General features: G+C 47.3%; 1 protein-coding gene across 5 annotated transcripts in view; it reads right to left on the minus strand.

The window, feature by feature from the left end:
• SYNJ2 (synaptojanin 2) overlaps positions 1–17492 on the minus strand; it is a 98838-nt gene that overhangs the window by 8781 nt on the left and 72565 nt on the right. For 2 of the 5 annotated variants that reach the window (XM_072767113.1, XM_072767131.1), the window contains exons 14-23: positions 16747–16887; positions 14948–15140; positions 12634–12792; positions 10578–10734; positions 9496–9613; positions 5618–5836; positions 5420–5498; positions 4661–4829; positions 3561–3728; positions 821–955 (exon numbers count right to left, since the gene is read on the minus strand). In XM_072767113.1, the coding sequence (XP_072623214.1) occupies positions 821–955; positions 3561–3728; positions 4661–4829; positions 5420–5498; positions 5618–5836; positions 9496–9613; positions 10578–10734; positions 12634–12792; positions 14948–15140; positions 16747–16887 (1538 nt within the window). The remainder of the gene's footprint in view (positions 1–820; positions 956–3560; positions 3729–4660; positions 4830–5419; positions 5499–5617; positions 5837–9495; positions 9614–10577; positions 10735–12633; positions 12793–14947; positions 15141–16746; positions 16888–17492) is intronic. The other 3 variants (XM_072767117.1, XM_072767126.1, XM_072767123.1) reach the window with 3 other exon arrangements.

The raw sequence follows: 17492 nt of genomic DNA on the forward strand, positions 1-17492 counted from the left end.
CACTTGCATGTATTCTCTTTCTCTCTCAAAATAAATAAACTTAGGGCAGCCTGGTTGCTCAGCTGTTTAGCGCCGCCTTCAGCCCAGGGCATGATCCCGGAGACCTGGGATCGAGTCCCATTGTTGGGCTCCTGCATGGAGCCTGCTTCTCCCTCTGCCTGTGTCTCTGCCTCTTTCTCTGTGTTTGTCATGAATAAATAAATAAAATCTTTTAAAAAAAATCTAAAAAATAAAGGAATATTTAATGACACAGACATTAGATGAAAGACAAATGACCAAAGAGCATGGATACCAGCTTTGTAAAAACTAAATAGCCATGTGTAGCTACAGATGTATGCAATTAGAAAAAGGCTAGAAGTCTCGTGGTTAACAATTGTTATTTGTAGACAGTCAAGTGAATTTAAACATCTCATTTTCTATATTTATATGTTTTTGCAAATTTCCACAATATGACGTAAATTTTACTTTTTATTTACTTATCATTTTGTTCTCTGGGTGTTAACTCAGAAAAGCAAAGAATATGCTTAAAAAGTCATGCTTCCAGCCTGCCAAACAATTGCTCTTGTGACGTAAGCCAAGAGGAGCCCAACTGGGAAGTAAAGCCTGAGGGAAAGATCTCTGTGTCTGACTGCACTTTTAGGGTGGAGGGAGGAGTGAACAGAAGAGGTAAAACAGAAAGTACTGGACTCTCTCTGAGATCAACACAAAAAAGAGCCTGAGGAGGGGAAGGCGGGGGACCCAGAGGCGGGTGTCAAGTGGCAGGAAATGGGTGGTTATTCCCAGCAGGCACGGTGGCAAGCCCAAAGCAGCAAAGTCTTACTTGGAGGGGGGGGTCTCTGCGGTGGGTGAGGTGGCCGAGGCCTAGTGGGAACCGACAAAGACCTGCTTGGAGAACGGTGCCGGAAATCCCCAACTGCTTCCAGCTCCTGCTTTAGCTCCACCAGGTCAGCGTCATCTGGAGGACATGGCGGAAGGTGAGTGAGGTGGGAGGCAGGCCTCAGACTTGGGTCTGCGCGGAGCTGACCATGCAGGGGGGCTCCCCGCGAGGCAGGGCCCCCCTCTCTGTGGACATGGGAGGGTGGGTGGGCGGGGGCACCCAATGCCTGCTTGGAACATGAGATGAACTGTGGACCAGCCTTCTGGTCCTGACATGAGAGAGAGAGAAATTTTTCCAAGTGTAGGGGTACTTCCTTCTGAAATAATGAAGGAGACTCACACAGAGGACTAGAGGAGACAGCTGAAGACCAGAGTACCCCAGTTTTAATTCCTCACTCTACAACAAGACAGCTGGGGTGCCTGGGTGACTCAGTAGTTCAGTGTCTGCCTTTGGCTCATGATCCTGGGGTCAAGACCCGCATCGAACTCTCCGCAGGGAGCCTGCCTTCCTCTGCCTACATCTCTGCCTCTCTCTGTGTGTCTCTCGTGAATAAATGAGTAAAACCTTATAAAGCAAACAAACAGGACAGATGTTTTGGAAGTTTAGGATATTCTCTGCCTCTGCCAGCAGGGTTGCCTGCCATCCAGTGGCAAGCTCCTAGTATGGAGCGTCCTTGCTCATCCATCAAGCCCCAAGTTCCAAAACCCACTGCCTCTTGACTTGTCCTGCAAATACCTTCTAACTAAGGCTAAAAGGGGCATGAGGAGGTGACTGCTTTGATTTATTACCTAAGTTCAGGAAAATTTCAGATCTTCTCTCTCCTACTGCAACACAGCCTGACTCATTTTATTTTGGCTCAGACACTCCACCCCTCACATTTCCAACAGCTCAAGCCCATGTATTTTGGAGCTAGGAAGAGGCAGGCTTCTCCTTCTAATGGGAATGCCTGAACTCCCATAGCATCATGGACATGCCTTCTTGACATTCACCATCAAGCACCCTCATGCTGCTCTACTAGTTTTTCATTCAGAGAGGCCTTTGAGCGCATGTGTGCACTCTGCTTGGGAGGATTCCTGAATGATGGCCATTCCTGCAGAAAAGGACTGCCTGCTATCTGAAAAGCGTGTCCCTTCAGCCACTCCTACTCCAGGGCAGGAGCCCTCTGGATGTGCAGGGCACAGAACCACCTCGATGCATGGATGAAGACTGCTGCTTCCCAGTAGCAGTCCCCAATCGCAGCCATGCATCTCAGTCCTCCAAGGAGCTTCGTGACCTGCCAGATTTCCAGGGTCCCAGCCCACCCCTGCCAAATCCACATCTCTATGATGGGCCTCAGCAACCTGTAAGTTTAAAAGCTTCTGCTGGTTCAATGTAGTCAGCCTACTAACCACCTCTGGGACCACTGTACAGTCAAAAGGGCTTAGAGGTGTCTGCACCTCTCCCAGTAAATTACCTTCCCTGGGAAGCATCTCAATTCACTTTCACCATGTTCTGTGTTCTCAGCCAGAGCTCAAAGGGTCCTGACATACTCTAAGCTCCCGAACCTGCTGAGCACAGCTTTCTTCCAGTGGGGGAGGGGGAACACAGTGACCAGCAGCTGGAAGGCACTTGTGGCTGGAGCAGTCTGAGGCTAGAGCAGGGACTACCCTACTTTCCAGCCTATGAAATGCCAGCAGGTTTTAAAACTTATTCAGAAGGGCCATTATACCATATAACCTATGACTTTGGAGTTCAATCTGCAGGCCTTTCAGTCCCTCTTTGCTCAATCTCAAATGATAGAATGATGCTAATGTATGTTAATGTACAATAATGTGTTATATGAATATAACCATACACCAGCACTCAGGACCTGATGGATACTTAGATACCTGACAGACTTAGAGGGTGCGCTAAGTGAAATAAATCAGACATAGAAAGACAAGTATGATTTCATTTACATGTGGAATCTAAAAACAAAACAAACAATAGCCAAAAAAAAACCCAAAAACAAACAAACCATTAAACCCAGAAACACATACAGAGAACTGGTGGTTGACTGGGAAGTGGGAGTGGAGGAAATAGGTGAAGGAGATTAAGAGATACAAACTTCCAGTTATAAAACAAAACAGTCACAGGGAAGAAAAAGGTAGCATAGGGAATATAGCCAATAATATTTTTTTCAACATTATAAGATGACAGATGATAACCACACGCACTGCGTAACATATAGAATTACTGGTTTGCTAAGTTGTATACCTGAAACCAATATAACATTGTATGCCAACTATACTTCAATAAAAAAATAATTATGTCTCTCATGGGATTTAAAGAGAAACATTTTGGAGAGGAAAAACAGAATTAGAAATGTAAAACCAGTTCAGAGCGGTGGCCATTTAAACATACAGAGGAAATAGGAATTACTACAGATCTTGTGTGCTATAGGGGTACCAGTGGTTAAAAAAAAAAGAGAGAGAAAAAGAAAAAAAAAAGAAAAAGAAAAAGAAAAAAGCACTACAGAAAATTGGTGTGGTGGTAGCTGGATCCAGGCCCAAAACCCGGTTTCCACCCACTTGCTATGACTTGTTGTTTTAGCTCTAGGGTGGGCTGTGGGCACTTGATTCGTGGTATCACGTAATGTCCTGGTGTTGAGAGAAAGAATGGACTCGATGCCAGAGGCTTTTTAGAAAAGGAGGGGCCAAGCTACCTTTGTACGTCGGGTGCTGCTTCTTTTTAGTGAGTGCAGGTGACTTGCTGGCAGGCACCGCTGCTGTGGAGGCTTCAGAAAGGTTGTCCGCCCCCATCTCACCATCTGAGACCACAGACTGATTTAGCTCATCCACCAAATAGTCTTCGTCATCTTCGAGAATATCCCCTAGGGGAAGGAAATGTCATAGCACACCATCAGGGTACATAGCAGAGCCTTTCAGCAGTGGGTCTGTTTCTTTTTTCTTTTCTTTCTTTCTTTCTTTCTTTCTTTCTTTCTTTCTTTCTTTCAGATTTTATTTATTTATTCATGAGAGAGAGAGAGAGAGAGAGAGAGAGAGAGAGAGAGAGGCGCAAAGACACAGGCAGAGGGAGAAGCAGGTTCCATGCAGGGAGCCTGATGTGGGACTCGATCCCAGGTCTCTAGGATCACGCCCGGGGCTGAAGGCGGCGCTAAACCGCTGAGCCTCCTGGGCTGCCCAGTGGGTCTGTTTCAATATCTGGGCTTGCAGCTCAGCATCAGGATGTCTGCGGCACAGCTTCCTGCAGCCCAGAGGCGCCCACGTGTCAACAGGTACAGGATCCCAATTCCACTCATACCTGAGACACGGGACTGTGCCCACAGCCCAGACATCCTCAAAAGCCCTGTTCTCACTATCATGTCAGATGGCTCCAGGTCTTATTTACCCCTTCAGGCGACACCTCTAGACGTGCACACTGCCCCAACTTAGCACGACGAATAAATGCTTGCACTCAAAGGGCCCTCTGCAATCGTAAGGTGTTAGAAGGGGGCTTGAAAATCTCATGCTGGGGAACACCTGAGTAGCTCAGTGGTTGAGCGTCTGCCTTTGGCTCAGGGCATGATCCCAGGATCCTGGGATCAAGTCCCATATTGGGCTTCCTACAGGGAGCCTCTTTCTCCCTCTGCATGTCTCTGCCTCTCTGTCTGTGTCTCTCACAAACAAACGAACAAATAAATAAAATCTTAAAAAAAAGAAAAAAAAGAAAATCTCATGCTGGTTGTCGGAACTTCTTGCCTGCTGACCTCGCCACAATGACCAAGAAGTCCTGGAGTACTTGGTCACTTAAGTGACTACTCACCCTCTGACTCATAGTCCAAAGTTGTGAAGTCAAAGTTTTCCTCCAGCAAACAGGAATTGGCAGTGGGAGACATGGAAGCCATGCTATCCCGCTTTCGGATGATCTCCTCTTGCAAACCTTTTAGCCAGTCCTTGGTCTTTGGTCTGATCTTCACTGCTCTGCCTTTTACCTGTGAGGACAGAGTGGCCATCTGAGGATGAATGCAGACGTCAGAACCACTCCCTTCGCTTTCAAAGGGCATCTCGCTCAAACTCATGCATGAGAAGCAGGCCAATCTTCATGTTTTGCTAAGAAAAGTTGAGAATCTAGACCTCAGGCAAGATCATGATAGCTCACATTCAGTCAAAATAAAAGTTGAATTATCACTTCCAGCTTTTCATCCCATGTGAGTATAAAACCAGGATATTATCAAAATGGGAAATATCTGTATCCTGTGTATTTCAAAATAAACCGTCTAAAGAAAATGATTGCAGTGCTCTCCCACCGGCAGGTGTGAGCCAAGATGGACCCAGTGACTCAGTGGGATCTGCCCTCTAAAACTTGCTCTTCCTCCTAAATTCTGCAAGTGGCCAGGGAGACATTAGATATACTAATATCCTCAATGAGGACACCAGAAATAGACACCAGAAGGAAGAGTGCTATTGCCTGCCCTTCTGTGGAGTCCACACCTTAAGGAAGAGGTGAAGAGATGCCTTGACCATGTAAAAGCCCAAGGAAACAAGCAGCCCCCCACTCCATGAGTGACCAAGCATGACTCACCTTCATACCATCCACGTCCAGGACGCTGAGAGCCGAGTGACTGTCTGCAAAAGTCACCAGCATTTGCCCTTGGTTGATCCTGGAATAAGTGAGATATGCCAAGTCAACACCAAGAGCAGCTCGGTGGCTCTCATGGGTCCTGGCCAGAATGCACACGACATGCACCCAGGACCCTGTGCCAGCCGGGGCCCTAGTTACCTGACAAGAACAATGGTCCCGTAATTGCCCAAGGTCTGCATGAGTTCTGTGCGTACATCCTCAGGAAACTCATTTTTCTCTTCTAAAGTTGGCGACTGGAGGTTGACTACAACAGTGGCATCGAGGGGGCCCTGGAAAGAGGACACTTCCTGGAACACCCTCTCCCGAGCACCCACATCGACTTCTTGAACTTCCACCTCCACGATCGCCAGCACGGGTCTGCATTAGACATGAAGGGAAGATGAGTGATGGTTAACTGGCTGAGTAGGTCCTGACCCCCAGAGTCCACTGGCAAGAGTGAACAACAATGACCCATGGTGTGGCCCTGGCTCAGCACCTGCAGCCCGGCTGTCCTGTCCTAGGATTTCCGACTCTGTCTTTGCCCAGCCTTAGCACTGTCTTGGCATTCTTACCTAAAGGATGATTTAGAGAAAACAGTGCCCTGTTAGCGGAGATTTTTTCTTATGTGGTACTTGCCAAGATTGCTGAGGATGGAGAGAAGTGTGAATTCTCCCTCTGCTAGGGGAACAAGCTTTTTGGACAGCTATTTGGCAACTGGTGTTAAGAATCTCAAGGATGGGGACGCCTAGGTGGCTCAGTGGTTGAGTGTCTGCCTTTGGCTCAGGGTGTGATCCTGGGGTCCTGGAATCGAGTCCCTCACTGGGCTCTTCCCAGGGAGCCTGCTTCTCCCTCTGCCTGTGTCTCTGCCTCTCTGTGTCTTTCATGAATTAATAAATAAAATCTTAAAAAAAAAAAAAAAGAATCTCAAAGATGTCCATCTCCTTTGACCTACTAATTTCAATTCCAGGTCTTTGTTCTAAGAAAATGATGAGAGATTCAGACAAAGATTTATACACAAGGATGATTATTACAGCACTGTTGCTGAAAGGGGAAAGGGGAAACAATCTATCTGCCCCATACATGAGAGGTTATGGTGTAGCCATATGATCATATATTATAAAACTAATAAGAACAATGTTGGAGAACTCTAGTTGACATATCCAGGAAAACAGGCCAGCAGGAAATAATGCAATCGTGATTGCAAGTGTGATATAGGGATGGGTTTACTTTCTTTACAAAAATTTAGGAAATCCTCTATTATGAAGATTCTGTAATCTCATCAAAGACATTTATAAGACAGTATTAAGTGGAAACAGAACAGAAGACAAAACAGTAGGTCATAGGATGGTGACCTTTAAAAACAGGGAACACTGTGAAAATGGGGAGATGTGAGTGATAACCGATATTATCCTACCACAAATTTGTATCACCATTGTTAGATTTTTGGTTTTTTGCATTTAGAAGGAAAAAGAAGACTGAGGAAAATCTGACACAGGGATGTGCACCAAGTGAGTAGTTGTAAAAGCTGGCAGGAAACCTTTTGGGAGAAGCCGCACGTGCTGTACGGGAAGCATCGCTGAGGAAAGCAGGTGCACACGGGCAGCACCCCCAGTGATAATGCAAACAGGCTACTGATACTCAGAACAACTGCACGGATCTGTAGAGAATGAGGCTGGCAGGAAAAACCCAGTCCCCGAGTTCTGATGCCATTTATGTAACATGCTTGGAATGACGAAATGATGGGAAGGGAGAAAAAGCAGCGGCAGACACGTTAGGGACCAGGGGAAATGAGCAAGGCTATGATAGGCGCCAGGAGGCATCCCTGTGGTGAAGGAGATGTTCTGTATCTTGACAGTGACATTGTCGCTATCCTGGTCATGGCCCTATGCTACAGGACAGGATCTCCTCACTGCGGGGCCTGGGAAAAGGGACCTGGGCTCTCTGTATTATTCCTTATAATCAGATGTCAATCTCTGATTACCTCCACATAAAAAGTTTAATTTAAAGATATGAATGTAGTAAGTAAAAAGGCAATGTAAGTCTGCATAGTATAATCCTAATGTTTTTATATGCATTTATATATAATGCAGAGCTGCACATGAAGGTTACCATTTTGGTATAAGATCTTTTGACATGCATGGAAAATACAGAAGACACGTAACAGACCATTGCAGCCACTGTCTCAGAAGGCGAACTATGGAGGGTTTGTTTGCATATATAGGTTTTCCCTGTCAATGACTGAGGTGCTCTGTTTTTTTAATCAGAAAAATCCATAAATGTCTAAGATGCACTTCAAACCAGTGTGTCCAGATCCGTACCTCCCAGCAATCCAGCTGAGTGAAGGCTACTCTATCCTTCTGGTTGCTCAGGCCAAACTCTGGGGTCTTCCTGAAATCCCCCCTCGCCCCGCTCTGTCCTCCTAAACTCCCCCTTCTCTCTCTCTCTCTCTCTCTCTCTCTCTCTCCCACACACACACACACACACACACACACACACACACACACACACACACACCATCCAATCCCTCAGACAATTCTGTAGGCTCCACTTGCAAAATCTATCCAGAACCCACCACAGGGACACATGACCACCTGGTCCAAGGCTGGCACTGATTCTTTCTTCCCTTGCTTACCACACCAGCTTCTTCCCTGGCCCAGTGGGATAGACTCTCTTTGGCTGATTCTGTCAACACCTCATCAGATAATGCCACTCCTCAGCCCTAGTAAAACCCAATGTATTCTTGTGGCCTGCAGGGTTCTTCCAGATGGTCTGCACTTCTTGCCCATTTCCTATGACTTCCTCTACTCTTTCTACTCCACTTCTGTTCTCTCAATTCCTGAATGTTCACTGCCTCCCTCCTCACCCTGGAATGCTCTCCTCCTGATGCCCCTCTGGCTCAACTCACTTCTTTCAGGTCATCATATTGTAAAGGCTTTCCTTGAACACTGGGTATAAAAGAGCACCAACCCCTTGTCTGACTCTTATTACTATTTTTTTTCACATTTGTTTATTGTCTGTCTGTCCTTACTAGACAATTCCATGAGAATGTGGTCTTGTCTGTTTTGTTCACCGTTAATCTTCAGTGAACAGTATACAAGAACAGGGCTAGTATACAATGCCCTTCAGTGAATATTTGTTAAGTGAACTGCTTCTTAAAGACACTCACTGAATTAGCAAACCTGAAAATCCTATAACTGGAGATTTCCCAAGGTTGGTTTCTAGGTATGTATTTGCAACACAGCTTTCTCAAGAATTTAGGATATCTAAAGATTTAGACCTACTGGCTGACCAGCTATTCATCAACTCTCTCTCCTAATTTCTTTCCTTGTAGAAGTCGAAACTGATAGGCTAGTTTTGGGAGCAGTCGTGGGAAGATCAAACCCTTCCTATTTCCACCCGAAAATGCCATTTTCTCTGTCTCTTTAAAGATGTTCTAGAAGACCAATCTCTCTCTGTGGCTGGTGCCAGTGCACATTGAGCTGACCAACCCTTTTGCTGTGTTCTGTTGTTAACGCAAGATATGCAAGGCCAAACTAATAGCTCAGAGCATTTAAGAACTCAGAATCCAAACTTGAAAACCCTATGGCATTTGTAATAATAAAATATTAGGAAAAAATGTCACCAGTAGGTGAATGGGTAAATTCCATGGATATATTTAGTGTAATACTGGACAGCAATTACAAGAGAACGAGCCAGGTCTGTAATATCGACATGACTGTATTTCAAAGATATTAAATAACAATAAAGCAAGTTGCCCAATGACATCATTTCTAGGAATTTAAATGACAAAAGTATAGGGTGCATCTTTGAAGTTTTCATGAATGATGTAATTTTTTTTTAGTACAAAATACTAACACTGATTCATTCTTGGTGGTGGGGACACAGCTATTGGTCATGCTATTCTTGGTTCTTTACTATATTTCACATGTGTGCACACATGCATTCCGAGGGGGACAACACATCTGTTCTCTGTGGGGAGCAGCAGACGCTGCTCATCCCGGCACAGGAGAATGTGCCTGACGCAGCGAAGACCATACCTGTGATCAGATGCTTGTAGTTCTGCTCGGCCGTAATACTTGAGCACACCAGGAGACCAGCAATGTCTGACTGTGTTGTCAGCATCTACATCGTTGTCTAGAAGGTTGAGTTCTTCAGCTACTCACAGGGATTCCGATCAAGAGACCCACATACAACACAAACTGGTATCAACATATGGGAATGCGGACCGAGGAAGCTGTACAACAGGGATCTCGGGCACAGACCACCACCTGTCTCACCCTCATCTGTTCTAACCTGCTGGACCGGAAACCATGTGGAGTTGCCTTGGGGTAGATAATCTATGTAGATTATCCAGTGATGCCTGTGGCCTCCCCAGTGGACAAACCGAGTGGGAAAGCAGACATCGTGGCTGTGGGGTTCCCATCCCAGGGGTACAGGGACACAGGAAGTCTGCACCTTTTATGTAGGCAAAGCCGAGGCTGAGGCCATCACTGTATCCTGGCCTCTCGGTGCCCCAGGGATGCCCACAGATGTCCAAAGACTGATCTGAATGACGTGATTCCCTGGCTTTGAAATCTCTGCAGCCATCTTGCCAGGAAAGCAGAGCTGTTGTACGTCTAGGTGTTCTGTCTCAACTGCCCTTCCTAATTGGCCATCACAAATAATTCAAAATGTACTTGACCACTAACTGAGGAAAAAGCTCTTCTTTCCTGTGTTTGGCTCCTGTTCAATTCCGAATTGGGAGCCTGGAGCAGGTAAGAGTTTGGTGGAAGCAAACAGTCGGGATAAAGTGCCATGTGTGGGCAAGGGGAGACATACTGGACCAGAAGAGCCGTGGCCTCTCTCCTTGTTGTCCACCCAGAACAGAAGGCAGATGGGGTGGTGTTGCGGGGGGTGGCAGCCGTGATGCAGGGACAGGAAGAGCCAGAGGGGAGCTCCCCAAAGCACAACTTCCAAAGCATAGGGGCCAATAGATGGAATGACTTTTCTATCATTTGGGGTCATCAAGAAAGTTGTTATTTATACCACAGACCGCTGTGCTGAATGAATGTGCAGACTTCCCCTCTACGCTATCGATCACGCCCTCCACCAGCTCTGAATGTGCACACATCTCACGCACCTGTTCTGTCAAAAGAGTGCCTCTTCCTCCACCACAGGACCCGGTCTGTCCAGGCGGGGGTGCGACATTTGTCACTTGTGTCATAGGCAGCAGAGCCAACGTCATACTTGTAGGTAGGTCCAAAATTAATAGCGCCTTCGTGAAAGTCTTTAAAAATCTATTAGGAGAAAAGACCAAGACCAACTTGGTTCTAGATTCTGTATATAGTATGCAAAAAACAAAAAATGAGGAAGCACATTCCCAAGTGCCCCATTCCTAAAAAGACACAAAATCAACATTATAGTTGCAAATATGTCTCAAAGTGAACATGTGTATGCTATTTAATTAGCAAGAGAGGGATGATTATTGATTCCACTGACTGACGCACCACCCTGGGAACTCCCACCCACCTCGGGGACCCGATGTCCAACTGTCACCTCGTCAGTGCCCCCAGAGACAGTGGAAGGCACAAGGCAAGTATCACAGGGGCCCCTCCACTCAGCCCCAGACCTAGTACATGCCTGGGCATACCTAAAAGGCCCTTGTTGGTATTTGCTAACTAAATGAATTGAGTAAATAGAAGCGCAGGGGGACGCCTGGGTGGCTCAGCAGTTTAGTGTCTGCCTCTGGCTCAGGGCGTGATCCTGGAGTCCTGGGATCGAGTCCCAAATCAGGCTCACTGCATGGAGCCTGCTTCTCCCTCTATGTCTCTGCCTATCTCTGGGTCTCTCAGGAATAAATAAAATCTTTAAAAATAGAAGCGCAGGACCGAAATGGAACTGTTTCTGGTTAGCTCTAGATCCAGCCCTGGTGCTGTGAGAAGACCCTGGAACAGACACCTAATTCTCTCTGTGCATCTGTGGAAGGATGTGGACAACACTGGTTGGAGGAAGAAAGAAAAACCTATTCTAGCGAGGTATGCTGTGGTTACTTTTCCATCCGGCCACCCCTCAGCGATGTCGTGGTAGGGCTGAGTGGGAGGTGAACAGAACATCTCGAAGAATGTGTGAATCTGGCTGTAGGAGAGACCTTAACTCTCCTAGCTCCACGCACTGAACCAGCCACATTTTCAAAAGGTAAATGGAGTGCAGGTGCTATGAAGCTAACAGGCACTGAAAAGAGCAAACAGTATTAGGTGGAGAACATAAGCTTCGGGTCATCTGGAAGCTGACCAGTGTGACTGTGAAGAACTGAGGGCAGACCCCATACCTGAATCTTTCCTATTATGTCATGGTCTAAGGAGTCACTAAAAAACTGCACATGGTGGGATGCCTGGGGGGCTCAGTCAGTTGAGCGTCCAACTCATGGTCTCAGCTCAGGTGATGATCTCAGGGTAGTAAGATCAACCTGGCATTGGGCTCCACACTTAGTGGGGATCTGCTTGAGATTTTCTCCCTCTCCCTCTGCCCCTGCCCCCACTCACTCTCTATCTAAAAAAAAAAAAAAAAAAAAAGTCTTAAAAAAATTGCACATGGGTCATGTAGTGGATAAAATATGAGCTCTATAGTTTGACAGTCTTGGATGGCATGATGGCTCTGTGTACTCACTGTGTGACCTCGGACTCATCTGACCTGGGCCTAAGTTCTTTTGTTTATTGAATGGGTGTAATACCTAATTTGTAGGATGGTCTTGAGGATTATCCACCCAAATTGGTATATAAAGCATATTCAGTATTGTTATAACTTGCTAGTGTGCTTACCAATGAGAAACCGAGATCTCACCAAAATAGAGTACTTTGAGTGTCACTCGGTGGTTGACATTGTGATGTCCGAAGGAGGAAGAGACAGCAAACCCACCCTCCAACTGCAGAGCACAGATTCTGGTGTTGGCAGGGAGTCTTCTGCTGCCATCACCTCCTACGCTGGCTTTTGTGCTCACCAGCTTTCCATAGAGTGACTGACAGCCATTCCCACCAGGAGCACACCTGCCCTGAATGCAGCCCGTTGGAGGGGGACCAGGATGTGTGTGTGAACACATGCTCACGTTTCTCTGACTTCAATGCCTGAGTCTACTGAATGTTTCGATGTTATTCCAGAGTGGAAAAGCTGTTGAGACCTATCATAAGAGCACAACTTACTTTTCCACTTGATTTCTGTAGCTGTAGCTGATCAAATTCCAGAAGTTTCTTCCAGTCTTGGCGTTTGACAAAATAGAAGACTTCTTCATAAGTGAGATCAATGCGGTAGTTGAAATCGCCACACCAAAACACGTAATCATGAGAAAAAATGTTTCTTCCCTGTTAAAGAAAATCAGAGTCGTTCCAGCTCATCTTGCAAAGAAGGTGGGCGAGGGGAGGAAAACTCACCCTGCAGATGATACATTTCTTAGAATGTTACTTAAAAAATGACTTCCAGTAGAGCACCTCATTTCTCAATCCCATACACCTAGGGCGGGGCTTTTATGTGGCTTACTTCATTTTAAATGACGGTGTTTTTGAGTGGTTTGGAGAAAGCTCATATCTAACTGGGAAGCATGACCCCCTTCTTCACTGCGGCCCAGCTCTGTGATCGGGCTGTGCTCCTGCTTTTATCAGGTCTACATCCAAAGAAGAGTTGCCCAAACATTCTGTGTTATGAGGATCAGGCTTAAGAAAATAAGTTAAAATGCTCAGAATTTGCAACTTTGCAAAATGTCATGGATTTTATCCATGTTCATCGTGTGACCTGTCCTATTCTTCCCTCCTCTGCCCTGTCTAGCCCACCCTGAGCCAGAAGTCCCCCAGCACAGCCCTGGAGAGCGTGGGATCCTTGCCCGCCCTTCCCTGCCGTGAATCACAAGGACAATGACAGCAGCCACAGCATATAACCCCTATCATCCACCTACGTGTGCTGGGCTCTGTTCTGGGGGCACACTGCCCTCACAGCAGCCCTGCGACGCATGCACTGTTGGCTCTCCTTTGGATTAAAAAAGTTCAAAAAAACTTGCTAAAGTTATCACTAACGCATAATAAGTGCAACATTTGAACTCAGGTCAACCTAAGTCCGAAATCTGTTTCTTTTTCCTTGTGTGGCATTTCCACTCTCTGTAACCCATAACAGTAATCTAGACAGAATATTAAAATGATCACAACCAAATAAATGAGTGTGCAGAGCACTGTTGGCCAGTAGAACTTTCTGCAGTGATAGAAATGTCCTCCATCCGCACTGTCCAGAACAGGAGCCGCCAGCCACAAGCAGCCACATGCAGCCACTGAGTGACCATCAAAAAACATGGCCAGTGTAACCAAGGAACTCTTTGTTTTATTTCATTTTAATTAATTAAAATTTAAGTACCTGCTTGTGGCTAGTGGCTAGTCTACCAAAGAGCACAGGTGTAGAGTATTAACCTATAGGTATCCTTGATATTTCTGTTGGGGGGAGAAAAAAACTATGTTAAAAGCTCTTTGAATATTTTGAATGTGTCCAAAGTTGTTTACTATTTCAAGATAGCACTTTAAGTGAGAAGGGCTGGACTTTTTTTTTTATTTTAAACTAAAGAGACACACAAAGAAAATAAGCATAATGTCCCGTGAAGTCTAGAAGACTTCACGTTGTAAATTTCCCAACTCTACTTGTTTCTTCTTTAATCCAAGAAATAAAAACTAGAGCAAAGATTACAGCACTTCTTAATGAGAATGAAAGAGTTTTTGCCTTGAGTACTGGTGCAGCCCAGAAAACAGGAGGTCAGTTTTACGGGATCTGTCTGGCCTCACACGGAGGACATGACCCAGCCAACTGTCACAGACAATGTGGCAAAAAGAGTTGGCCGCCCCTCACTGCAGGGAGACAGGTGGTTCGCAGCAGGCTGAAGGTGTGCAGGTGACATCTCTGCACAGGAATGAATGACAACATCTGAATCTGAATCTGAATCTGGAAAGACGCCCTGCTGGCTTTGGGATGGAAACCCCCGCCGCCAGTAGAGGGCAGCCTGGCGCGCGTTGTCGGCAATCTGGAGCCCAGGTGGGAGGATCCAGGGCTCCTTGGTCCTGAAGACACAGGTTTCAAAATCCAGCTTCCTTATCTGAGCTGCAACAGAAGGTATGTATGAAGATCATGAATCTTAGGAAAAGCAAGTCTAGTATCATGTGGGCTCAGAGGTTCTTCACCAGCTTGGATGTACCGTGAACAGTGAATGAGAAAATCAGAAAATGCACAAAAATGCAAAGAAACTGTAGGATGCAGAGGGACATTCAGGAAATGTACAGACATGGGGCACAGGACCCTCCAGGGCTGGACCCCCTGGGATCACCTCTACTGTTCCATCCCAGGGTGCTTCCCCTGCCCTGGAGCCAAGCCCCCAGGACAGGGACCCTCCCGCAGCCGCACCCCCCGATGTTGGCCTGAGCTGGGAGCTAGCACCCGTATCCCCGTCGTGCTCCAGGCCACCGGCCACCAATGCCACGCTGCTCTCACCATTGGGAAACTCAGCTTCTGGGTGATCTCCCTGTAGTCTTCGTTCCTCTCCTTCACCTGCGACTGGCCAGCCGTCAGGTGGCTGCACACGAAGCAGAAGCTGGAACTGTGGAACTGAAAGCGGATGCCCACGGCGCCCTTGTTGCCCGCCTTTCCTCCCATGCCTGTCTTCACCGTGTCGATGGCCACGTCCCTGGAACACACAGCGAGCACGTGCGGTGGCTGCTCCATGGCTCAGAAGGAAAAGCAAGAACCGGCTCTGCTGCAGACGAGAGCTGGGCAGCAGCGCCAGGCTTGCAGCTCGGAATCCGTTCAATCACATCGGTGGCCGGGCCACATGGCAACCACATGGCTGTCACTCCGGACCTCTGTCCTCTAGCTGTTGGCAGCTGCCTTGAGGTGGGCCTGGAGGACCCTCTCTGCAGTCCTCATCCTCAAGTGCCCTGCACTCACGAAAGCACCCAGGAAGCTCTCACCTCCACCCTGGGTCCTTTCCGTGTCCATGTCCTTGGGGCCCCTGACCCAGCTTGGACTTCACCATCCCCTGTCTTACCCTCTTGCGGCTTTCTTGCAAAGCACACATGGTGCCATCAGGTAATCAATATGTGTTAAGAACAGGAAACACCCCGGATGAGTGCTAGGCTGTGTAGGCAGTTTCCGCACACACTTCTGCTCACATGGGAATGCCCGCTTACACTGCAACACAGGTGAGCGTGCGGGTCCCCGGACCACAGACTGAGGCACTCAGACCCACACCTGCTCCCTGGGCCTGTCAGTCGGCAGACAAGGTGATGGGGTAACTGGCTGAAAGGCTAAGGCTGGGGGAGAGGCCGGGGACCTTGGGCGGCATCTGGGAAATCTGGAGTTCCCCAGCATCACTCCCTCTCTCACGGTTCATCTCTAACCTTTGCCCTGACCTTACCTTTCCTGACTTTGACCCACTCACTTTGGACACTGCCCAAGGGCCAGAATAAACACTCAGGGGGACACAGACTTAGAGATTTTCTGAAAGTCCTAGAAGAGGTTGATGAGCACGGAGGACAGTCATGCTCTCCAAGCGCTGCCATGGGCACGCCTCTCATCCTCTACATATTCAGAGGCATTCAACCCAGAGTGGGGAAAGGCTCAGCTTGCGTGGGCAGTGAGCTCAGCCTGACGTGGGAGGAAATTCTACGGATTTGAGACCAGGTAGCAGCAGGAGGTTATGAGTCATTAAGGGAAAAAATTAAGTTCTTCCCAAACCTTAAAACACACACATGCACACACGTGTGCACACATGCGTGTGCCTGCACACACACGTGCATACACTTTCCCAAGAGGACGCCCATTTGCTGAGTGTTCCCTTTCTGACAGTCACAAAGCTGTCACTTTAGGACATTACAACGGGGTGACAGTGGTAGAGGCTTTCTGCCCACACATCTTATTTAGAACTCTTTTAAAAAGAGACAAAAGAACTGGCATTTCCCGATGAGTTAACTCAGCTCTTGGTCAGAGGTTTCCTGTCTAAAACTTCAACCAGGAATCCCTTTCCTTGCACAAAACTGAGCTTGGGAGGACAATAATCACTCCCTCTGAAAGGGTTCGGCTTCCTGGCCTGCAAGGTTCCCACTGTGGCTTTTTAACCACCAGACAATATTCTATTCAGCCTGTTTTTTCCTCAGGGGGTTGCTACATTTATCTCGAATAATGGCAAGTCCCGATTCCTGTTGCAGGAGGGGAGGAGGAGGAGGAAGTCTGAACAAAACACCAAGACGAAAGACCCCGCGTCCCCCAGATGTTCATAAACTAAATGTTCTTACCTGATAAATGGGACATGGTATGGACGTACAAAGATATACAGACAGACGCCCACCAGCTGTGCCGAAGTCAAGAGAATGTACCTATGGGAGCGTGAGATGGCCTTCTGGAGCTGCTCACCCCACATCTTCCTGTTGGTGGTACTGGAAGAGAAGAGAAAGAAATGATGCCTTCCAGTCTGCTGGACATGGGCTCTCCCACCAACAGACTCCTTCAGCCTTTATTCTTTTTCTAGAGCTAGTATCCCACTGTCCCCGCTCCCCTGTTACTGCCATGTCTTAACTTCTGCAGTGAACTATCTGTGTATTTCTGGTTGTGTCACACACATCACAGCACATACCTCACTCCCCCATCACCTAAAACCCAACACAGCACCTTGCTCATCAAGAGCTGCATAGATTAGGTTTTATTATTTGTTCAGAAGGTTCCTTGAAATTAAACTAGGAAAGAAGTCCAGTTGACCCTATACAAAATGTTAATGCAGCGGTTTTCTTTTCCTTTGGATCTGGTGGAGAGAAGAGAAGCCCATTCCCCAGGAAACAGTGAATCAGCACCCCTCCAGCCTGGCCCTCAGCACACAACCCTCCAGGTGTGCACACGCCAGCTCACAGCCTCCTCCCCACATGGCCAAGGACATACCTGCCCTTCCCTCTGTTTCCTTAATTTGCAGAGGAAGTGGAGGTGCATGTCTGGGGGGGTTGCTGGAGAGCAATCTGCAGTGCCTACACATCGAGGGTCATAGGGTAGT

This window comes from Vulpes vulpes, chromosome 1 (genome assembly GCF_048418805.1).
Source record: "Vulpes vulpes isolate BD-2025 chromosome 1, VulVul3, whole genome shotgun sequence".
NCBI classification, from domain to species: Eukaryota; Metazoa; Chordata; class Mammalia; order Carnivora; family Canidae; genus Vulpes; species Vulpes vulpes.